A 24194-nucleotide genomic window follows, 5' to 3' on the forward strand; every position below is an offset into this window, starting at 1 on the left:
CCTTTCTTCCCTTTTTCAGAGTATTCTCTCCATTATTTTCAAAGTTAATGATCCAAGCATGCTCTCAAAATCTTTTAACTTTTTCTTCTCCAAGACCTTTGTTACCCTTGTTTGTATCCTTTCCTTTTTACTCAATCTCAGTCTATTTCAGGTTCATATTGGCCTCCTATCCAAACTCTAACTTGGTTTATTCTGTACATTCTTGCCAGATTTATTTTCATAGAAGATAGTTCATAAAAGATAGTTCTAATGTATTTTTCCTGTACAAAAGCCTTCATTGGTTTTATTCCTACAGAAGAAAACATAGAGTGTCATAGTAAGTAAAGGCACTTCTGATCTTGGTGTCTCTCCGAGTTCCTCTTTATATATGCATTCCAGAAAACTGAACTCATGGTTTCATTTGTGTCTTCTTTTCTCCACCTAGAGTGCATCACATTGTCTCTCTACCCTTAAAAACTTAGTTCACACGTTACTCAAGAGAAAGGATGATTAACTTAAACTTCCTCCAATTCCCTAGTTATTTGGAATTCCTATACTCTAGAGCTTTATTTGTACCTCCTCACTTTCTGCTTGCATTAGTTGTTGATGTCTCTTACCTCTTTTAGATCCAAGTTCAGCACTTCATCTGAAACTCAGCTAGACCAGCTGTATTTAGCTTTATGGCTAGCATATTTTCTTCATCCCATTGCCTTGATATTCTATCTTTATTTTATTGATCTTATAGTGAGACATTAGTTTCATGTTAGAATCCAACCTCTGATACAACATTATTACCATGATTTAGCCCAACCTTTTGGGCATAACTTTAAGCTTGTGCCATTGTTAGGCAAATAACACAGTAGACCCTTTACCATTTTAATTGTTCCCCTAAGTTTTCCTCCATGGAGACTCAAATTTCTTGACTATAACTATTGGCCATATAGGGGTAACTTTGATTCTATGTGGAAAATTTCTGTACTAGCAGACTTTGATGTAAAGAGTAGGTAAAATAAAATCTGCTCTGTGACATGCCATCCTTTCTCTTAGTTTTAGACTTCTTGGTAATCAAACCACAGCTTCACTGGAAAAATATTTTCAGCAGTGTCTATGAAAGCAAAAAGATAATCATATCTCAAAAATAAGATTGCAAAAATACAAAATTAATCTCTTAAATTTTATGTTCAAAGTCACAGGTTTATGGTGCCTAAAAAACAAACTTGGCAACCAAACATTTAGGTACCATTCTCTCTTTAAAAATTCTGTTTTTAAGATATTTTAAAAATTAATGATTGTGGGGCACCTAGGTGCCTCAGTCGGTTAAGCATTTGCCTTCCATTCAGGTCATGATCTCACACAAGAGATTGTGAGTTCGAGCCCCACATCGGGCTCTCTGCTCTCAGTGCAGATCTTCTGTCTGCCACCCCCCCCCCCCAAAAATAAGTAAATAAATAAGTATTAATGATTGTTATTTGTAATATCTAAGACATAGTTAATTCTCAAGAGGGGAAATATATCCTGTCATGAAGATACAAAATTGTTTGGGTAACAGAAGAATTTACTAACATTCACTAAAAATTCAGTCATGGAATTCTAGTGAATATCCATACATTTATGAAAATGAAATTTTTACTAGATCTAACATTGTAGCAATTGGACTTATTTAAGTTCCCATTATATGTTATATTCATGCAATAATTTTTAGGCAGTTTGAAGAGAACACATGAAGAAGAAGATGATTTTGGAAACATGCAAGTGGCAACTGCACAAAATGGCTGACTCGAGAGCAAGATTACAGAGGATGTGAATTTCTATTTGGGAAGGAGAAAATACTAGAGACAATAATAATGTAAAATGGTAAAAATACAAGTAGTTTTTTTTTTTTTTCCAATTATATGTTGCTTCCAGACGTGTTTCTCTGCAACTTGTTGAGCAACATTTTAAGAAGATGTTGGACTTCTGCAATAGATGGCACTGATGGTTTTACTCCTTTTTTCTTTTTCCTTTCTTCTTTTTTTTTTTTTTTTTTTTTTACACTTTACAGTTTTATTATAAACCAAGAATTTTGGACTTGCAAAGAGGTATTATTGCAATAATGCACTTTTCATACTTGAAATTTATTTGTATGATATAAAGTTATTACTTTAAACAAAATGCAAGTTAGGGGGGATTTGTTTATAAAATCTGGGTAATTTATAACGAGAATTTCCTAAAGTTTGCTAAAAATTCATTTTGTGTTCTATATATTACATTTTAAAAATAATTTTACAGTTCACTTTTATGATGGAACCTCTTATGGAAACATTAGCAAATGCAGAAATCTGCCACATACCTGTTTTAGTATAATTCAGTAGCTGCATTACCCTTTTATTTTTTTAAACTTCTTTATCCCTTATTAATAATCTTTGAATCATGACATTAGCCAACTCTTCTTACTTTAACATGATCCAAGTATTGCTTCTATTCCTATTATCTTCGTAATTTGTTTATTCTAAAGAAAAAAAGTATAATGAACAAAGGAAGATGTTTTGCTTGGTGATACCAGATGCTAAAAACAAGGAGTTTTAGACTTTTGAGTGACTTTCCTTTTTTCCTTAACAGCCAAATGTTGTGTTTGTTCTTTTTAGAGTTGCCGACCCCATTTTTTCTCTGTCCAAAATAGTTCGAAATAGAATCTAATAACCAATGTAGCACTATTTTTTTTCTAAATGAAGCCCAAAAGAGAAAAGTGCCTTGCATTATTAAAAAATTAAAAATAAAAAAATAAATCTTCACGACCTCTAAATTAGTATGTATAACGGTGAAAAGTTTTTAACGTTCTTTTGTAATTTCTTTTTCTTTTTAACCACAAATTAGTTAAAACAGAGTCTGCGGCTTAAAGAAACCTCAGTAAGTTATTAATGTGAAATATTTACTCCTTCATTTTACGTTGTCTTAATGAGTCTGTGAGGTTGTTCTGGCTCAGATAGCAGCTTTTCTTGAAGATGCATTTATTGGGGAAAGTGGTTTGTGGGAAACCTCATTGTATTTAAAATTAGTGTTTTAATTCTTTACATTGAGTTAATCCAAATTTCCCCCATAATTTGCATTAACAAAGTCACTTTATGGATCCTTAATTCTCCATATTTTTATTTATACATATAAAGATTGTTCTAAGAAAAACATTTTTGCTATTTTAAGTATGCCATGAGGGAGGAGAGGAGTGTTTTTAACTTTTTATAGTTGATTTAGGGTAGCACAAACAAAACTCCTTTATATCTCATTTTTCAGTCCTCTCTTGAGGTGCTTTACTGATGGGAATGATTTCCATACATTCCCTTGGTACCATCAGGTACTATGCAAGGTAACCCATTACACCAAGTTACTTGTTTTGCTTTCCTCCCTACAATGTAATATAATACAGTAAAAAAGCTTTTTTTTATCCAGCATAGCAGGAGAGTGGAAATGAATTAAAATTGTTTTATTAACTAAGAGTTAATTCCTATTGACCGAGGTGGTATTCTTCTGATTCCTTTCTCTTCTCCTATTTTACCACCCTGAGAAGAGCCTATGATTAATCCCACTGTGGTCTTGTATTCTGTTGTGTGATTAGGTCATGGTGTGGTAGTCCAGTAGAGTCAAGATTTGCATTGTGTTCAGAAATTCCACTTGGCAAAATGCCAGATAACACAGCTTTCCTGTATATAGATCACTATATAGGTCAGCAAAAACCTCTCTTGCAATCTAATAATCTGTGATGCTTCTTCATTCAGCAGAAACTCTGCTTAAAAGAATCTTCGTAATACTACATTTAGGTTTTAAAATGAGGGAGTTAAGATTTTTAAAATTAGTTTCTTAAATACACATATCCTCTCTAGTCTAGCCAAAAATACAGATTTGGTCATTTATTAATTTAAAGCTGGTAATTTTCCACTTTTTCTAACCACTGTAATTTTTATGTTGTCACTGAAGTGCCTGCCCAGCACTGTATATTAAAGACTGTCTCTTGAACGCTAGGAAAAGGGACTATCATCTTCTTGAGTACAGTACTAATGGGGACAAAACATGAAGTTTATTTTTCTTTCATGTAAGAACACCCCGTTTGTTTTACCTAAATTCAACTAGTTCTGGTAGCTCTTCTAGTCTTTCTTCTGTTTGGTTCCATTTCTGTTAATTCTTTTATTTCTACAGATGTTTTGTGATAGTTACCTATAATACATTTAACCAATCATGACTTTTTTTCTAGACTATTTGAATAATGTATGAGTGATGTAGCACCTAATTTTAGACATTAAATATGTTATCTGGGCAAGGATTTAAACTGAAATTGCAGGAAAACTGCTTTACTGTCCACGTTAAAAGTATGAAACAAGTATTGAAAATATGCAAACTTGAATGGCAGTATTCTTACCTTCTAATTTTAATTAGTTCATGTTAATTTCTTATCTATTACATGTTTAAAGAGCAGTTACCTTTATTTGTATCTACTCTATGGTGGAAATGTTAAACCATGATAGCTTCTGGCTTCTGATACCAACTCTCAACCACTTAACTTTTACAGCAGAATATTTGTTTTGGGGGGAGGGGGATTTTGTGCTTCATATGAGTTTAGAAGTAATGTCAGAAAATGTTAAGCATGTCCTTTTTAAGAAAATATAAGGTTTCTAATTGTCTAATTACCATGGTAATTCAAGTGAATTAGAAGTATTTAACTGCAATCTTGAATTATAAAGTTGGGATGCATACACACACACACACACACACACACACACACACACACACACACATCAGGATCTCAACTTGATGTAAAGTAAATGAGCAGTTACCTGGCGGATTTTTTTTTTTTTTATGACTGGTTTAATCCATAATTCCATAACAAACTTAGCTTCACTTCAGTATTTACTTTATCTTTGTCCATCCAAACATGCTCCAATATGGAAATGATAGGAAATAACTAAGATTACTAAAAGATTTTATTTTATTTTTAGAAAGATAAGTTTCTAGGATCTTTGAATGCTGGATTTTTTTGTCTTACCCATCCATGGCAGCTAAAAAAAAAAAAATCAAAATATTCAGGTTTACATGTTAGCTCTCTCATAGGGAGTTGCCATACCTCACAGTTCAAAGTGTATTCTATAGATCAGTAACATTATACTGACATGTAATTGCAATTTACTATGCAGCAAAAATGATTCAAGAAGAAAAATAACCTACAGTGTCTATTTACCTTTGTATAGGGAATTGCTTAAGTTACTCTGCTTTTAACATTTGTACTTGGATAAAATGCTTATGTATGTATAGGAATGTCACAGTGCAAGATGCTGCTAGCCCAGGCACAAAGTATTAAAATTATTTTGTGAAGATTGGTGGTTGTATTAAAACTGTTGTGCCATTATACCTCAAAAAGATTGAAACGTTCATTTATACTGCTTATGCCTCAGAACTTCTTTAGATTGTTGTCTTCTAGGTAAAAGTAAGCTGCTTTTACTACCTCAGATTAATAAGGATGAACAAACATTGGATGTTAAGCATTTTAAGAGTATCTTCCAAAAACACTGTATGGTCACACACACACAAATCCAGGCAAGGCCTGAATTTTAGCTCAAGAATATTTCTTAAGTATTAGTTGAACAAACTTGGAGTTGGAAGTGAGTAAATTCATGTCTGAAGGAAAGAGTATAAATCATCCACAGAGCAGCTTCTAGCCTGTTAAAAACAACACTACTTGTGTTCACAGTACCATATTCCCCATCAGCCTACATACTACTCTTCATCAAATCTAAGATGCTATCACTACACTGTTCTTTTAGATACCACTAAAAGGCAAAATATTGTTGAATAAACTGTGGCAAGCCATTGATCAGAAAACGCATCCTGATTTCCAAAATGTTAGCATAAAAAATGTGCATCTTAGAGTCAAGGAAATATAAAAATACAAAATATATGAGGCATGATAAAAATCACAACTGTCACTTCACCCTATCTTTTCAAAGCAAATAATGCTTTAAAATGTGAATATATAGTTTATATATTATGAAACGTTTTATGCAATTTTCTCAAATTTACTCACAATATGAGTTAGAAAATTTTAAACATACTCTGGCTAACTTTAAAAAAAAAAATTATTTTTTTATTTTTGAGACCGAGTACAAGCGGGGGAGGGGCAGAGAGAGACACACACAGATCTGAAGCAGGCTCCAGGCTCTGAGCTATCAGCACAGAGCCCAACCTGGGGCTTGAACCCATGAACCGTGAGATCATGACCTGAGCCAAAGTCATAGGCTTAACCAACTGAGCCACCCCAATGGCCAGCTTTTATTTATTTTCTTTCTTTCTTTCTTTCTTTTTTTTTAAATTTTCTTCTTATATAACTTATTGTCAAATTTGTTTCCATACAACACCACCCAGTGCTTATCCCAACAGGTGCCCTCTTCAATGCCCATCACCCATTTTCCTTACCCCCCCCCCCCACTTCAGTTTGTTCTCAGTATTTAAGAGTCTCTTATGGTTTGCCTCCTTCCCTCTCTGTAACTCCCCCCCCCCCATCCCCCCTGGTCTTCTGTTAAGTTTCTCAGGATCCACATATGAGTGAAAACGTATGGTATCTGTCTTTCTCTGCCTGACTTATTTCACTTAGCATAACACTCTCCAGTTGCATCCACATTGCTACAAATTGACCAGCTTTTAAAATAAAGCTAAATACAGGGGTGCCTGAGGTGGCTCAGTCAATAAAGAGTCAGCTAACTCTTTTGGCTCAGGTCATGATCCCAGGGTCATGGGTTTGAACCCCATGTAGGGCTCCACACTGGCTGAGTGTGGAGGCTGCTTAAGATTCTCTTCCTCTGCCCCTCATCCCCGCTTGCACACTGAGGTTAAAACTTTAAATAAAAATAAAGCTAAATACAGATCACCACTTTCATCAATGACAATTTTTATATACTTTATAACTCTATAGGGAGGGTTTAAAAGACCTTAAGAACACTATTTAAAGGGATTTACTGAAATACCAACCTTGTAGACAATTTTATTTCAAATTATTTACAAGAATGGTAAAGCATATAATTTTGCCTTCTTTTAGGTTTATTTTTTTAACATGGGTTTTAAGTACCATAATGTACTTAATAAAGCTACCATCGTGCCAAGGTTGTAGGACTCCTGAAAAGGCAAAACTAGCTGAAAAGGCAAAAGCAGGTTTGTTGCTTTTACTAGAAACATCAATTCATAAGCATGGGTCATTAGCAGGTAAGTAGTGCACCCTCTATTGGTGAAGGGTTTCTATGGCTTTAGAAAGCCAACTTGAGCTTACTACAAGGACAGAAATCCTAAATCCAGTTGAGGTTCGTGTGAGTGAGAGGGATGACAAGTGGTGGGTCTTTACTTTCCCAATTAATTTTACAAAGAGTACACAAAACTGAAATCTTCTGAACCAGGACATAACCTAATAGTTCAACAAAAGATGCAAGAAAAACACAGACATTAGGATTCTAATGAAAGACTTTTCATCATATGAACAGGTTTAATGTAACATGGAATGCAAAAGATTAGAACCATTAATAAAATATCCAATTTTCCAACTTAAAAAAAATAATTAAAATAAATAAAATCAAAACAAGATAGTGACCAGAATAATAGTACCATGACAATCACAGTAAATAGAAAAGCTTCCATCAACATTTCAAGGATTTAACAAATGCAGTATGATACTTACTTAAAATATTCCACTCAATTTTGTAATCTTTCATAAAAATGTTACTTAGAAGACATCAATGAAAAGATGAGAAATCAGGTTAGAAATACACAATATGCCAAGATTCGCTCATTCACTGTTAAAAAGTACCTTATATTTGCTCTTAGGTATTTTAAACAAATGAATAATTATAGTTCACATATAAGACAGGTGGTACCTTAACTGCATAAGAATTATATAAACTTTCAGATGTACACTTAAATTGTTTTATTTTGAATCCTGTCACATTTTATAATTTTCATTTCTACTTACTGAAAAGGCTAACCAGGTTGTTTGCCAGTTCAGTATTAGGACCAACAAATGTTGGTCTGCACTACATTTAGTTATCTTACCCAATTTCACGTAATATATGGAAAAATGATAACACTCCTAAGTGATTTTTGGTGTTTCTTTGATTGAAACAAAAATATTAATATTGTGAATGTGATATAGCCTTATTTATGGTATATATATATATTTTTTTTTAATGAGCAGTACAGATTGCAGACACATAACTCTATACTACCTATACTCTTAACTACAAAGAAATGAAGCCAAACTTTAGAAAAATACAATGCAAGAAAAGATTCAAGTTAAAAATATATTCCTTTGGTTAAAAATCATCCCCTTTATAAGACTCATTTGTAATCTAAACTCACAGCATGTCCCACAGGCCAAAGTAATCTTCTAAGTGTCATTATACCTGTTGAATTACCATGTTATTTTCAATCCAGTATTTATGGAGGTCACTGGGTTGCAGCAACAAAATATTTTAACTCTAAGAAGAGTATTGCCTTGTTGCATTAGCTCCTTTGACAAATGTCTTTCTTAAAAGATTTTTACTTTAGAAACCTCCGACACATGTAGTTTTCTTCAGATACTGTATATCCAAACTTTTTATAGAAACCAACATTTTGTGGTAGACATTCAAGGGTAATCTTATAACAGTTCAGTTTCTTGCTTAGCAAAGTAAGGGTTGATAACAACCTGCAATTCAAAAAGCAGGGGGAAAGCATAGAGCATTTGTTAATGAAAATGCATTTGAGTAACTTAATATAAATGAATAAATATTATATAAATAAAATTTCAAATTTATATTAGAAATGGGTTTAGGTCATGACCTTTCTCACTATATTCATTTAAATATTCAAATTGTAACTGGACAAGCTTTAAATCACCCAAAGCATTTTACTGTTTCAAATATAACTTCTCTAAGTTGTCTCTAGCACATTAATAGAACAATACTAAATTCAACCTAAAATTAATGTTAACACTGGGGCACCTGGGTGGCTCAGTCAGTTAGGCCTCCAACTTCAGCTCAGGTCATGATCTCGTGGCTCGTGAGTTCAAGACCGGCATTGGGCTCTGTGCTGACAGCTCTTGCACCTGGAACCTGCTTCGGATTCTGTGTGTCTCTCTCTCTTTTTCTGCCCCTCCCCTGCTTGCTCTCTCTCTCAAAAATAAACAAACATTAAAATTAAAAAAAGGATTCATGTTAACACTAAAGACTGTCAACTTTTTAAAAAAATATGGCCAAAATTTTGAATCTTTTTCCTAAATCTATTCAAACTACTTAGGAACAGTCAACATTTCCACATAAAATGAGTAAAAGCTTTGTTCTGTATCATTTTTAAAGCTAATATTTGTGAAAGTATATATCAGATTACGTCTGGATTGCTCTAAATAACATGAAATAGAAACAAAACAAAAAAAGTATACATTTTTCAAATCCTTAAAGAATCCAAACCCCAGTATAAGAATGTGATTCTAATGGCCTTAGGGAGAAAAAACTAGATCTACAAAAATTTACCCAAAGGGTTTTCTCATGTTCGCACAGACTGAAAAGTTGTATCATTTTGAAGACAGAACATCTTGACTGAAGTTAGGAAACTATAAAAGGTATGACATTTAAGTGGACTAGAATATTAGAAATTGGTCTGTTTTGTTCACTGATGTATCCCAAATATCTCAAATAATATCTGGCACATAGCAGGTCCTAACTTATTGAGCAACTTCCTTAAAATTCAGAAGAGATGGTATTAAGCAAGTTAAAAGATTTGGATAGGGACGCCTGGGTGGCTCTCAGTCGGTTAAGCGCCTGACTCTTGATTTCAGCTCACATCATGATCTCACTCTGAGTTCAAGCCCCACATCAGGCTCTGCGCTGAAGTGTGGAGCCTGCTTGGGATTCTCTCTTCTCTGCCCCTCCCCCCCACTCACGCTGTCTCTTGTCTCTCTAAATAAATAAACAAAAAATTTAGATAAATGCATAGAGAATTATACAGGAAAGGCTATTTTAGTATATGTTTCTAAAACTTAAGAGGCTGAGGACATTTCCTTTGTTTTTAAATACGACTGGGAAATAGGTGAATCACTTGACTCGGCCAAAAGTTTGTTTCCTATTAGTATGAAAATATTAAAAGTCAATAAAAATGTTAGTCTATAAGACAGTATACTCCCAATTTCCTAACTTCATGATAAAACATAAAAATACTTTGTTTCTTCCATTAAATTTAATTTAAACTACAGGGTGAGCTTAATTAAGGACACCTAAAAAGAACTTCAAACAGGAAAACATTTTTTTAACAAATATCTGGGTAAGATACTATTAACTAAAACAGAAAAAGTATCTAATTTAATGAGGGTTACCTTGTTTCTGCCTACTTACAGTTTGCCAAGCTGCTTTCCTCGGCATTCATCACTAACAACAACATCTTCTACTCTTCCTCTCTGAAAATATTTACAGCATTTAAGGGACTAAGCATGTAGTTTTGTTTTTAGCTACATCAACAAGTGACAGAATTCAATGATAACAATACTTTGTAAACTTGGAAGTTCACAGAAACCAAAATGCAACCCTTTTTTACTTATTATAGAGGAAATAATATAATGAACCAATTTGTAGCCTAATCTTGTTTTGTCTATATCGAAAATCTTACCACTCCATTGTTTTAAAGCAGATTTCAGAATCCACAGAACCAAAATGTAATCTTGTCATGTTCCATCATCTTACTCCTTGCTTAATAGCAATTTCTTTCAAACATCCAAATATAATTTACTAATTTCTAGTAAAGAAAGCCCACCAAAATTTGTACCTCAGAATACATTTGAAGTGTTTCTAATTTTCACTGGATTAGCTAGGTTCTCATGAGTCATGAGGAGTGATCAGGAGTTAGAAATGTCACAGAGCAGAATACAGTTGAATAATGTGGTTTGTTTGAACTGTACAGGTGCACTTATGCAGATTTTTTCTAATAAATGCAATACTGTAAATGTATTGTCATTATGATTTAATAACATTTTATTTTCTCTGGGGTGCCTGGGTGGCTCAGTCAGTTAATCATCAGACTCGATCTCAGCTCAGGTCATAATCAAACTCTGTGTCAGGCTCTGGGCTGACAGTGAGGAGCCTGCTTGGAATTTTCTCCCTCCCTCTCTCTCTGCCCCTCCTCTGCTCACATTCATTCTCTCTCGCCTTCAAATAAACTTAAAAAAAAAAAAAAAAGTAACATTTTTTTCTCTAGCTTGCTTTATAAATAAAAATACTATATATAATATGCATAACATAATCAACTGCTTATGTTGTAGGTAACCAGTCAACATTAGTTTTGGGAGTCAAAAGTTACACGCAGATTTTTGACTGCAGAGTGTCAGCATCCCTAACTCCAATCTTGTTCAAGGGTCAACTATATAATATTCTGAATCTTTTAGTGCTTGGAAATGGATGTGGGAATTTGTGTTACTGTATATACAAAGTATTATTTTGTTTGTTTGTTTTTTTAAATAGCATTAGGGATTCTAAACATCACTGCCAAATTTCATGATGCTGACTTGGTTTCCCTATGACTATACCAAATCTGACACCTTACAAAACAATGTTTAGCAAACAATTCAGATAGTTAATACATCTTCCTCCTAACTCTGAGAACACAAGACGAAAATGTTCCTAAGTGATGTCTAAGAAGCAAAACTTTTTCCAGGGCAATACAGCTCTCATTTTACATTGAAAAGCAGTGAGAAAATAGATTTGTCTAATGGAAACTCAAAGTTGATTTTGCTAGAAAACATTTGTTCATTTTATTCATAAGCATTAATGTGAACACATACCTTAGCACAGGAATGGATGAATTTATGTTCTATTATCAGAGTTGCTGTAGCCACAATTTGTCCTAAAGTCACATCTTCCACAACTGTAACATAATAGTCCCCAGATTTCTTCATGTGCTCAAAAGATTCTGTGGAAATCGGACAAGTGTTATGTGGTAGACTTTAAACTTTATTAGGTGCCATAAAATTATTAGGATTAGCTGACTCATTATTGAATATTTAAAGTGATTTCACCATGGCAATTTACTTTGTTTTCTAAAGAAAATATTAATTATTATGGGGTGCCTGGGTGGCTCAGTCAGTTAAGCATCTGACTTGATTTCGGCTCAGGTCATGATCTCAGGGTTCGTGCCCTGCATTGGGCTCTGTGCTGGCAGTGCAGAGCCTGCTTGGGATTGTCTCTCTCCCTCTCTCTGATCCTCCCATGCTTGCTCTCTCTCTCTCTCTCTCTCAAATAAACTTAAAAAAAAGTTTTCAAAGAAAATATTCAAAATGACCAAGTGGTTGAAACATCAGCAATTACTATCAATTAGAATACAGTCCATACATTAAAAAAAATCTGCTAGCAAAGTACAACTATTAACAGCTATTTTAGGTGAGTAACACAATGCAAGTAAATTACAGAGGCTTCCACTTCTGTGACTAATGAATAAAAACTCTAATATGTTTATTACTTTAAATAAGTTTCTTTAACCTTTACACTCAATATTAAAAAAAAAAAACTGCAAACCTCTTATTTGTTTTTAAAAATTTTTAACGTTTTATTTATTTTTGAGAGAGCATGAGCAGAGGAGGTACAGAGAGGAAGACAGGGAATCCCAAAGCCCAACATGGGGTTTGAACCCTAAACTGTGATATCATGACCTAAGCCAAAGCCGGACACTCCACCAACTGAGCCACACAGGTGCTCAATTTACATGCGCAAATTTTAATTAAAATGTTTACATGGCTCCATTCTGTAATTTTTAGTCTTCTGGCTTCAAAATATTTTGACAGTGATCTGGTGTTTCAGGACTCTGACTTGCTTTAGAAACAGAATCTGGCACACCTGGGTGGCTCAGTTGGTTAAGCATACAACTCTTGGTTTTGGCTCAGGTCCCATCTCCTGGTTTCTCAAGGTCGAGTCCCACATCCGTCTCCATGCTTACAGTGTGGAGCCTGCCTGACATTTTCTCTCTCTCTCTCTCTCTCTCTCTCTCTCTCTCTCTCTCTCTCTCCCCCTTCCCCGCTCACTCTGTGTGTGTGTGTGTGTGTGTGTGTGTGTGTCTCTCAAAAATAAATAAATATTTAAAAAATTTAAAAAAAAAGAATCTTTGTTTGCTTTGAAAGCACCTTGTGAAGTAGCTAAAAAATGTTTCCATACCTAATCATCCCAAAGTCACATGGCAAATAGGAGCAAAGATGGAATACTTTTCTCTCAAATTGATTTTTAGCACTTATCTTGGGTTTCTCATCTAATCAGACATACAGGCAAAGAGGACTTCAGAAATAAAAACTGATCCTAATATTCTCACATACTATTTATTTCCAGTCTCGTTCTAGATAGGGTTCTGGAGTGGGAAGAAGAAATAAATTCAAGGAAAACAGTGAGAATCAGAAAAGAGTGATCTTCATCTTGGGAGGATCAGCTACAGTACAAAAAAAAATTACCTGGTGACAGAAATGAAGAAATTGTAGAAAACAGGAAACAGTGTTAGAGCACTGGATGGGATCAGGAAGGTTCTAATCCTTTCTTTATCAGTAACTATCTGTGATCTTATGTCATTTGACCTCTCTGGATTTCCATTCTTTCATATGCATTATAAATTTTTTTTTAATGTGTATTTATTTTAAGAGAGAGACAGGCTGTGAGCAGGGGAGGGGCAAAGAGAGAGGGAGACACAGAATCCGAAGCAGGCTCCAGGCTCTGAGCCATCAGCACAGAGCCTGACGCAGGGCTAGAAAGAGATCATGACCTGAGCAGAAGTCAGACGCTCAACTGACTGAGTCACCCAGGCACCCCATCTCTCATATGTATTATAAATGCTTATGACACTGGTTGACCTTAAAATTCAATATAAACAAACTAAATAAATTGAGAACATAATGTCTCAATCACTCTTTTTTATTTGGTGATGAGATTTCCATGATTAACCTAACCACATGAAAAATACTATAAGGGGCGCCTGGGTGGCTCAGTCAGTTAGGCAGCCAACTTTGGTTCAGGTCATGATCTTCTGGTCTGTGAGTTTGGGCTCCATGTCGCATTCTGTGCTGACAGCTCAGAGCCTAAAGCCTGCTTAGGATTCTATGTCTCCCTCTTTCTCTGCCTCTCTCCTGCTCATGCTTGGTCTCTCTCTCAAAAATAAACAAACATGAAAAAAAAAATACAATATAAAACAATCTCTAAAGATGTCACCTAGATTTAATGCTACGATAATTGTCTAAAAGTCAGGTATTTTGTAAAACACGAGAATTGCTACATTTGGATTCTAGAACAGGTAATCACATTAAACATTTAAATAAGAAAATGGGCATCTGAGTGGCTCAGTTGGTTAAGCATCTGACTCTTGATTTCGGCTCAGGTCATGATCTCACAGTACATGAGTTCAAGCCCCAGGTGATAGCATGATAGATAGCACAGAGCCTGCTTGGGATTCTCTCTTTGTCCCCTCCCCCCGCCTCTCTCTCTCTCTCAAAATAAATAAACTTTAAAAAATAAGAAAATAGCTAATTATCCTATGAATAATTTCCAGCTATTTGAACACAAACACAAGTAGACACTGAACATAGCTCTAAATGAAAAATCTTGTTTCCCTTTATTTTCATTCAGGAAAAAGATGCTGTAGTACTTACTCATAAATTGTTCAGGGTTGACAACTCCGGTTTCAGTCAGCTGACCTAGTACTTTAAAAAAACCTAGTTTTGAAAAACAGATTTCAAGTCATGAGAAGACCAAATGAAAAATCTATCAAAAGCAATGTGTGAAGGTGGTGGGATTATGGGCACTTGTGTTTTCAGAACTTTCTGTAATCATTTTGAAATTAATCATTTTATTATTTAAAAATATTAAACTGAAACCCATTACTCTTTCTATAATCACTACATGAAACAAAGAATAATAGATTTTACCAAGGATTTTGCCTGGAAAAGGATTTTTTAAGATTTTAGAATCATGCAGACCTTAATAATTCAATATTTATAAAACAAGCAGGTATATTTTTCGATGTAATTTGCATTAAATTTGCTGCAAGGAATGCCAAATTTTCCCAAATACATGCTTTGGCTTTATTTACTTAAACGTGCAAGATCGTCATGGTCAAATATGATATTATTTTTGAATTAAAATATAAATATTGTTGAGACTAAGTTTTAAGGAATACTAATTAATTTCATTAATGTTAAATCAATGTGAACATTTGAGAACTTTGAGAATCTTAACTTCTACACACTCAATAATTAGTCTGACCAAAATTAGTTTCTTCAGATTTCCTACTAAAAAGAAAACTAAAAAGTTGACTTCTTATTACCAAAATTTAAGGAACTCATTTTGGAGAATTTATATTTAAAAAAAAGAAATATATGTAAACAAAACCTCTGCAACCTTTCCAAGTAAATTATCTCCACCCTCATTTCCCATCCAGCTTCTTAGAGAAGACTCTTCCTTATTGTCATTATAGATGATAATTTTACCTTTATGAAAAGTCTTTTTAAAGGATTAATTAGGAAGGAGTAGTGTTGTACTTAAGACATTTGAAATATTTCACAGTGATACCTGGTCTTAGCCATTATATATACATATTGGAATTGAGTGTCTCAGTCACTTTAGAAATTAAGTACCAAAAAAATCCAAAAATCAAATATTATTTTTTAATATTCTCAGCATCATCATATTTTGTGGAGAAAACAGAATGCTAATTACAGTTGACTCTTGAACAACACAGGTTTGAACTGTGCGGGTCCACTTGTACATAGATTTTTTTCAATAAGTACATTACAGTACCATAAATACATTTTTCTTAATAACATTTTTCTCTATCTTACTTTATTGTGAGAATATAGTATGTAACACATAACATGAAATATGTATTAATCAACTATCTCTGTTATTGGCAAGGCTTCTGGTCAACAGTAGGCTATTAGTAAGTTAAACGTTTGGTGAACCAAAATTTAGACACAGATTTTCAAATGCACAGGGGTCAGTGCCTCTAACCCCCCATGTTGTTCAGGGGCCAACTGTATAATTCTAACCAAGATTTGTAAACCAAGTCCCTACCTCTATTTAAGTCAGCAGTACAAAGGGGCCTCAAAACCAAACCTTCTCCAGGATGTGTTGGGGAAATGGCTGGAGAAAATGTTGCTGTATTCTGGCTCCAGTCCACTTCTTTGAGTAGACTTGGGTCAAACATAGGAGTTTCATCAGGTTTCATCTTTGTAGTAAGGTCTAAAATAAAATTTTAAATGGTAAGGCATTTATTTAATAGGGAATTATGGCTGGTAAGAAAGTCTATTTCTTAATAAAAGTTAATGCAATTAGAAAATTCTTTTAACATATATGCAATATATGTTCTATCCCGAATCTAGCATAAATGCCACAATCACAGATGAACAGAAGACTTATGGTTAACATCAGATAGTAAACAAATGACTAAATTTGTAAGTTTTAAACTTTAAAACCGTGTTTTCTAGCAAGTCTTCTAAAATATTTTTCCTATCGGCTGGTGCTAGCATAGCACTGTGATTAGCTGACTTTTCATGGGCTTTTACTTTTTTTTATTATTGGGTTAAGAGATGGTTGGTCTTACCACTAAGAAAGACTTATTGGCCATACTACTTGGTTTTTTATATGAATCATAAACAGAAGATAATTGATAAACTGGCTTAAATTATTTACTCCACATTCACTGTAGTATTTGGTCTCAGCTAGTAAAGATTCATATTAAGGTATCTGTTGGATTTTGTTTTCAGACCAGATTTTCTAAGAACCTATAACGTAATTTTCTCAGCTGCAATTAGGAAGCGTGAGAAGAGCCAGTGTTTTTCATACTATTAAAAAATAATCAGTTATAGTATTATCCTCTTGTTTGAACATTCAGAAACTGGTAGATTCTTACTAGGTGTGGTCTAATAAAACAGCGTAAACAACAGATACAAGGACAGAATGAAAAAATTATATAAAACATAAAAATGGAGGCAGTGGCACGTCTGTGGAACCCAGAGTTGCAAGAACAGAATCTCCGTAACAATTATTAGTAGACTGTAAAGCAACCCCTAACTTTCATTTCTATTCCTTTACCCAGTTAAAAAAACTATTCTATTTGATACTTGCTTCTAGCTTTCCTTTGAAACAAAGATTTTAAAGATATATATCCATGATATTAACATAACAAAAGGAAACAAACAGGAAAAATTAAAGTCTATTTGATGACAATTTTCCCAATAACCTCACTCCAATTATGTTCCCTATTTCCTAAATCATGATATGCTTAAGGGAAATTAGTCTGAACTTTTCCTTAAAGGTGGATTAAACCTCTGCATGTGTAACTGACAACCATACAGGCAATGCTGCACTTACAGTAGAGGCTTTGGGAAGGTAGTGTGGTATAATAACAGAAGTTAACATTTGTTCAGCATTTACAATAGGTCAGACATTATTCAAAGAACCTCACACATTACTAATTCATTTACTTCAACAATCCTACAGGATAGGGATGATTATTATCTCCATTTAAACAGACTAGGAAACGAAGTAACCTGCTCAAGATCACAAAGTTAGTGGAGTCAGGATTTAAACTTAAGATGGAAAAGAGCATGAGCTTTGGAGTCAAGCTGGTGTCCAAATGTCAAATGTGATTATAGCTAATGTATTCAACTCTAACAATCCGTTTACTCATTTGTAAAATGGAGATGAAATTATTAGAAGGACGTGAATTACTATATACAGCACTTAACAGTGCCTGGCATACTGTAATTGCTCAACAAGATATACTTCAGTTAGCAGCTAATTAGAATTCATGTTTATAAATCTTTAATTTTTTTCATCTTTAAATTAATTCATGAGTCAGGCACCATGCTGGGTACAGACAGGGGCTACAAAAAAGATGACAGGTTATATGTTTATATTAAACTGAAACATTCTTGGATAGAAAAAAAAAATCATAGTTTATTATGTAGAACACCAAGGGGTTTTTCCCCCTCAAAAAGGACTTAAATATGTTAAGCTGTAAAAAACAAAACAACTATATCTGGTTCTAAGACTAGTAAGAAAAGGAAATAAATTGTGATGATTAAAATATTAAAACAGTCATTCATATTGGGGCACCTGGGTGGCTCAGTTAAGTGTCTGACTCTTGACCTCAGCTCAGGCCATGATCTCATAGTTTGTGGGATAAGCCTCACATCAGGCTCTGTGCTGTCAGCACAGAGGGATTCTCTCCCCTCCTCTCGCTCTCTGCTCTTCCCCCACATGTTCTCTCTCTCTCAAAATAATAAACATTAAACACACACACACACACACACAATCTAGGGGCGCCTGGAGCGTCGGACTTCAGCTCAAGTAATGATCTCACGGTTGTGGGTTCAAGCCCCACGTGGGGCTCTGTGCTGACAGCTCAGATTCAGAGCCTGGAGCCTGCTTCAGATTCTGAGCCAGCCTCCCTCCCTCCCTTTCTCCCTCTCTCTCTCTGCCCCTCCCCCACTCATGCTCTGTCTCTCTCAGAAATAAACAAACATTTTAAAAAACCACACATTCATATCAAATTTAACAAGCTTACAGTCCACTTGAAACAGATTTTGTATCGGTTAACTTTAATGCATGCATTTTAGTGTTTGTCCCTGGTAATTGGATCCCTGAGGCTTTTGGGTATTCTCTCATCGCAAACATGGGTAACAACATTTTTTCAGGTAGGCAGATAAACAGGCTAAATATTTATCAATAGAGTAAAATGTACACATTAAATACAGAAGCCCAAAAGTGTTAAAAATTTAGTTCCTCAGGGCAACACACTATTTAAACAGTTTGATGTTCATTTTATTTAACATACAGTTGTAATCATGAACTTTAAAGAAAGCTCAAAAGGGAATTTCGATGAACATTAGAACAATTTAAAGTAAGTAGATTACTTTTTCCTATGAAGTTGCCTGAGTTTACAATAAAATGTAGTCTAGAAAACACACAAAATACAGTTAATAATTTCCAAGAGAGAAGGGGGAGAGGAGGTACACAGGAGAATTAGGATTACAAAGCCTTTAACTAATGAATTTTAAACAGTAAATACTAATATTTTCCTGTGCTTTTATTTAACCAGATGGTCCTATTCCCTGAATGATCATAAAAAAATAGTATTGGCTAAAATTTATGAAGTGCTTTGTACCTGTTAACTCATAAAAATACAATGAGAGATCTTTCATTATTATCCCCATTTTACAGACCAAGAAATAGGCACAGTAACTTGCTCAAGATAACAGGGCCAGTAAGGAACAGAGTAAGGATTCAAAACCAGGCAACAGAGCCGGCTTCATAGGCACTGGGCCCCATTGCAGTTGCCCTGGGCCTCACACTTGGTTCTACTCTCTGCTGCCACAGAATTGAAATTCTTAACAATTTTTAAACAAAGAACCCTCTATTTGCATTTTGCACAGGTTACCACAGACTATGCAGCCATTGCTGCATGACTCCAGATTCTGTACCTTTAGTAATGAAGATGCACTAGTGAAGATGAATTCCCTACTTCATTGTACAAGTTAAAAATTTAGTCAAAAGCAACACCTGTAAACTATATTTGGAAAACAAGAGTATTCGACATGTCAACAAAATACATTGAACAAAGCATTCTGGATAGAAATAAGAATCCATTAACTGGGCAATCAGAAATTAACATCAAAATGTCTTGATGAGTTATTTTACAAAATAAAGCCATACTTAAAGTTACTTTCCTTTATCTCACTCCATTCCCATTTAGTAAAATTCTGCTGGTGCCCAATTAATATGCTGGGGAAGTTAAAATAGTATGTGATTTGATTATCAAATTTCAAAAGATTTTTAGAAAGGAATGAAATAGATTTGGTTTACAAAAAATTATTTTAGGATCTTAAGGTGCGCTGAAGTATTGCAAAACTAGGAAATTTCAGTAAATAGAATTGCAGATGTCTGAAGCTGAATCTCATCATCAACACTAGGGTGACTGATTTTAAAAACTAAACCTTAACCCTCCCTAAATATTTCTCCAGAACCTTTCCAATTTAACTGTGAAGTTAGCATGCATTTACAAGGCCCATATAAGCCTAACAGCCCAATAAATGCCTAGTGAATGAATAACAAATGGTATAAGACTTACTCGGTCACAACTCAGAAAATCCAAAAGAAGAAAGTTTCCCAAATTGCCACAAATGATATCACAAAAACGATACACCAAATTCGTTTTTACTAGGATCATCAAGTTCTCGTTCAATTGACTATTCTTTGGGCAATTTCAACAATTTAGTTTCCCAACTTGTACAGCAGACTAAAATACAAACAGGGAGGAGATGCTGCTAGAAGCAAGCAATTGAGAGCAACAAGTAGTAGACACTGGGAATGAGGATTTTTAAAGTTGATACAAAAATTTAAAAAGCATAATCCAAGGCTAAACCTAAACTGCTTTACATATCTCAAGAGTTCCTGGGTCATCGCTACATTACTTCATGACATGGTGAATGGGGGAAGGGGGAAGTTTTGCTCTTTGAGACTTTAGGGTTTGTCTACATGCACTTCGTAACAATTTCGATACTACTTTGACTAATTTTTTAATCTAAAGAACACTTTATTCGCTGATGATTTTTAACAGACCTTGCCATATTTATTAAGCTATGAAATTATACTTCAGCAGAGAATTTTAAAAAGTATTTTCTGATCGTTTATTTGATCCCTATAATCTGGTACTATTCCCAGGCTACCCATTAGGAAACTGGAGCACGTGGAGCCTCAAGGTAACACTGCAAATGTGTGAAGTGGGACTTAGAATCCTATCTTGTTTTCCCATCTTGAGCTCTAAAACACCATATTCCATAGACTACAATCTTCACATCATCGTACCAGACAGGTAGCTCTAATTCTAAAAAATATCAGCGAATTCTACCTAAAAGGCTGATCTAAATGATTTCTTGAGACCCATTCTAAGATTTATTCATGAGTGCATAACCTAACAAAACTAATTCCCTAATCTCCCGTTTCCATTTTGCACGAAATTTTAAGAGTTCGGTTTACATAAACATCAGTTCCTCCTATAAGGAAAATCATAGTGCTCAGTGTGTCTAGGGGTACGAGCCCCGGGAAAAGACACAAAGGATGTCCTTCCCTTCCGCAGCTGAAGCCCCAGTTTAGTCAGTGCAGGAGGTGATCTTCCGGGCAGAATCAGGTCCTCAAGTGGCTCCCGACCGCCGCGGGGTGCACCTCGGAAAGGAACAGGGAAAAGGGGGATCGGGGCATTCGTGCCCCTTCAAAATTGATGGCAGCAAGGGCTGTGAGCAGTCTCGATCCCCCACGTTAAAATCTGGTGAGCGAAGAGTTAGTTTCGACCCCAGACCCTGTGCCCACCACTGTATGGCTGGACCACTAGCCCTCATCCCTAACCTCTCTCTGACCCAGGCGCGCTCAACTTGCTCCGAACCGCACTCCACCACCACATGTGCACCCACCTGGCGAGGCTAAATGCGCGGCTCCCGGAACAAACACCTCCCACCCGGGCCTAGCTCTCCTCGCCCGGGGACAGCGGTCACACCTGTTTGATAAATGTGAAGGCAGGCCCACGACGGCCCCCTGGACACCAGGCGCGGCCCGGCTCTCGCTCCCCGGCCCCCAGCCTCCCTCACCCGTGGAGGCCTCGCGGTCGGCGCTCCTCTCCAGGCCCGTCGGACTCTCACCCACCCGGGCACACAGTACCGGATCCGGATCCGGCTTCAGCGCCAGCCCCACCTCCTCCTCCACCTCCCGCGCCACGGTTGCCGTCGCGGCCGCCCCTGCGCGAGCCGCCACCGGGACGTGGCAACGCCGCCAACGCCTCCGCCCCACCCCGAGCCGCTTACGCAGGGCCTCGCGCAGGCGGGCGGAGGTGCTCCGAGGGCGAGGGGCGGGCCGGGGCGGGGCGTGCGGCGGGCTTTCGCACGTGGGGTGCGGCGAGGACCGCCCCCGCGGGGACTCCGCCTCCCGGCGGCGCGGGGGCCCCACCCTGGCTCGCTCCCTGCGGTCATTCCCGCGGCCTCCAGCTCTCGGCTTCTCGGGAAATAACTCTGCTTAGGAGTCAGCGAAGCACCGTAAGTGGTGATAGTGTGGGCCTTTTGCGTTCTCGGAACCCGGAGGCTCGGCCTCTTGCCCTCTGCCGTTGCCCCTTGTTGCCCCTTCTCTTAATAGTGCATTTAATTAGGACTTGGGCGACTGGCTGGCAGCTGGAAGCTCCTCGTCCCGTTTTCTGAGTCACCTCCGTGAAGTGAGGCCACTGCAGTCCTTTCAGATCCTTTTTGGATGAACCACAGGGTTAAGACACCGGTTCTCAGCTGTGGCGGTTTCGCCTGCCAGGAGACAGTTGGCGATGTCTGGAGTTTTTCAGCCTGTCTGTGGGAGAGATGTCACTGTTATCTGCCAGAGGGTAGAGACCACCTAGGCTGTTAAACGTAAAATACACAGCAGGGACCCACGACAACATTGGAGAGCTAGTGGAGATGCTGAGGTGGAGAAACCCTGGATTAGAAAAGGAAAAAAAATGACTTTTGAGTTCCCATTTCCAAAACAGATGTCCTCATTTTACGGGTTAGGGAACTGAGGTTCAGAGAAGTAATTTACCAAAGTCATATAGCTACTAGCACCCCTTCCTTGCCTTATACCATAAATTTCAACTTCTTGGAATTGCAAAGTATTTTATCCTTAATACTGTTTGAAGAACACTGTATGTAGTCTGCTAGAAATGATATTTTCTGCTTATTTGTGAGATTTAAGTTTCAGTGAACACTTTTACTGGTTCATGTATTCTCACACCTTCAAACGTCTGTGTGGCTGATGGCATCCACATTTCTGTATCCATCCTTCTTTTTACCGTTTTGCATAGGAAAAATGTATAAGACGTAAAAAGAAACACCACAAATCTTAAACATAGATCCTTGTTTCCTTATCACACTTCTGGCCCTATGTTTTCGATGAATTTCTTCTGAGCAACAAAATGCTGTAAATTTTACAGTTTAGCAAAAAGTATAGCAATCAGTTACACAATTTATCACAGAACACAGTTCTGAGAGGTACCCCAAAAGATCTCCCGCATTTCAGACGTATTCCTCCTTATCCCTTTTGTGCCACAGGAATACGATTTCTCCTTAATAGTCACTCTAGCCAGCACACTCTAGCCTCCTCCTTTGCCTGTTGGTTTCCTTGCAATGAGGTAGCCAGGTGACAATCTCAACTTCTAGTTTAATGGAATCATTGGTGTGTTCTCTAGTGATTTTTATTTATTTTTTATTTTTAAATTATATTTGAGAGAGAGCGAGTGAGCAAGCAAGTGAGGGACAGGGGCAGCGGGAGAGAGAGAGGGAGAGAGAGAGAGAGAGAGAGAGAGAGAGACAGACTCAAGCAGGTTTCTTGCTCAGCATGGAGTCCAACGCGGGGCTTGATCCCAGGATCCTGGGATCATGACCTGAACAAAAATCAAGAATTGGACGCTCAACTGACTAAGCCACACAGGTGCCCCTATTTTGTTTTTTCAATTGAGATATAACTCATGTATAACATAACAAGGATTTTATATATGTATGTATTGCAAAATGATTACTTCAGTAAGTTCAATTAACATTCCTCACCATACATAGTTACAAATTTGGGGTTTTTTTGTGTGTGATGAGAACTTTTAACATTTACCCTCTTAGCAACTTTCAAATATACAATATTGTTAGCTATAGTCATAATGCCTACGTTGTATCCCCAGGAGTAATTTAACTTATAACTGGAAGTTTGTGCCTTTTGACCCTTTCAGTCATTTTGCTCCCCACCCCCTACCTCTGGCAACTACTAATTTTTTCTCTATATCCATGAATTTATTTGTTTGTTTTGTTAGATAGAACATATAAGTAAGATCATAGAGTATTTGTCTTTATCTTTCTGACTTGTTTCACTTACCGTAATGTATTAAAGCTCCATCTGAGTTGTTGTAAATGACAGGATTCCCTTTTTTATTGTGGAATAATATTCCACTATTTGTATTTGTATTTATATATGTGTGTATATAAACAAACTTCTTTATACATTCATCTAACAATGGACACTTAAATTGTTCCCATGTCTTGGCTATTGTTAGTAATGCTGCTATGAACATGTGGGTGTGTATATATTTTCTAGCTGGTGGTTTAATTTTCTTTGGATAAATATCCAGAAGTGAAATTGCTGGGCCATATGGTAATTTCTATTTAA

At 36.2% G+C, this 24194-nt stretch overlaps 2 protein-coding genes across 9 annotated transcripts in view; one reads left to right on the forward strand and one right to left on the reverse strand.

Annotated features, from left to right (window-relative positions):
• STYX (serine/threonine/tyrosine interacting protein) overlaps positions 1-5379 on the forward strand; it is a 38017-nt gene extending 32638 nt beyond the window's left edge. For 2 of the 5 annotated variants that reach the window (XM_042989704.1, XM_007097567.3), the window contains one exon: positions 1682-2013. In XM_042989704.1, the coding sequence (XP_042845638.1) occupies positions 1682-1755 (74 nt within the window). In that variant the 3' untranslated portion in view covers positions 1756-2013. The other 3 variants (XR_006218854.1, XR_006218852.1, XR_006218853.1) reach the window with 3 other exon arrangements.
• A 1524-nt stretch (positions 5380-6903) lies between these two features.
• Positions 6904-21848, reverse strand: GNPNAT1 (glucosamine-phosphate N-acetyltransferase 1). Of its 4 annotated transcripts, none has more exons than XM_042989710.1 (6): positions 21830-21848; positions 16044-16211; positions 14624-14686; positions 11789-11916; positions 10350-10411; positions 6904-8668 (listed from the first exon to the last, which is right to left on the reverse strand). In XM_042989710.1, exons 2-6 carry the CDS (start codon positions 16195-16197, stop codon positions 8521-8523), a joined length of 555 nt encoding a protein of 184 aa, XP_042845644.1. In that variant the 5' UTR covers positions 16198-16211; positions 21830-21848; the 3' UTR covers positions 6904-8520. The 4 variants fall into 4 exon arrangements, with proteins under 4 accessions (XP_042845644.1, XP_007097631.2, XP_042845643.1 ...); XM_007097569.3 differs by lacking the exon at positions 21830-21848 and adding an exon at positions 21617-21812; XM_042989709.1 differs by lacking the exon at positions 21830-21848 and adding an exon at positions 21672-21812 and having other exon boundaries at positions 6905-8668.
• Between the last annotated feature and the right edge of the window lie 2346 nt (positions 21849-24194).

This window comes from Panthera tigris, chromosome B3, assembly GCF_018350195.1.
Source record: "Panthera tigris isolate Pti1 chromosome B3, P.tigris_Pti1_mat1.1, whole genome shotgun sequence".
NCBI lineage: Eukaryota > Metazoa > Chordata > Mammalia > Carnivora > Felidae > Panthera > Panthera tigris.

What these genes read in the sequence shown, in the direction of transcription:
- GNPNAT1 (XM_042989710.1), bottom strand. Translation starts at nt 16,197, where the DNA reads ATGAAACCTGATGAAACTCCTATGTTTGACCCAAGTCTACTCAAAGAA. An exon ending in CAACCCTGAACAATTTATGA is followed by an intron (nt 11,917 to 14,623) that starts GTAAGTACTACA and finishes CGATTTCCACAG; the next exon opens with AATCTTTTGAGCACATGAAG. An exon ending in TCATCCATTCCTGTGCTAAG is followed by an intron (nt 10,412 to 11,788) that starts GTATGTGTTCAC and finishes AAATATTTTCAG; the next exon opens with AGAGGAAGAGTAGAAGATGT.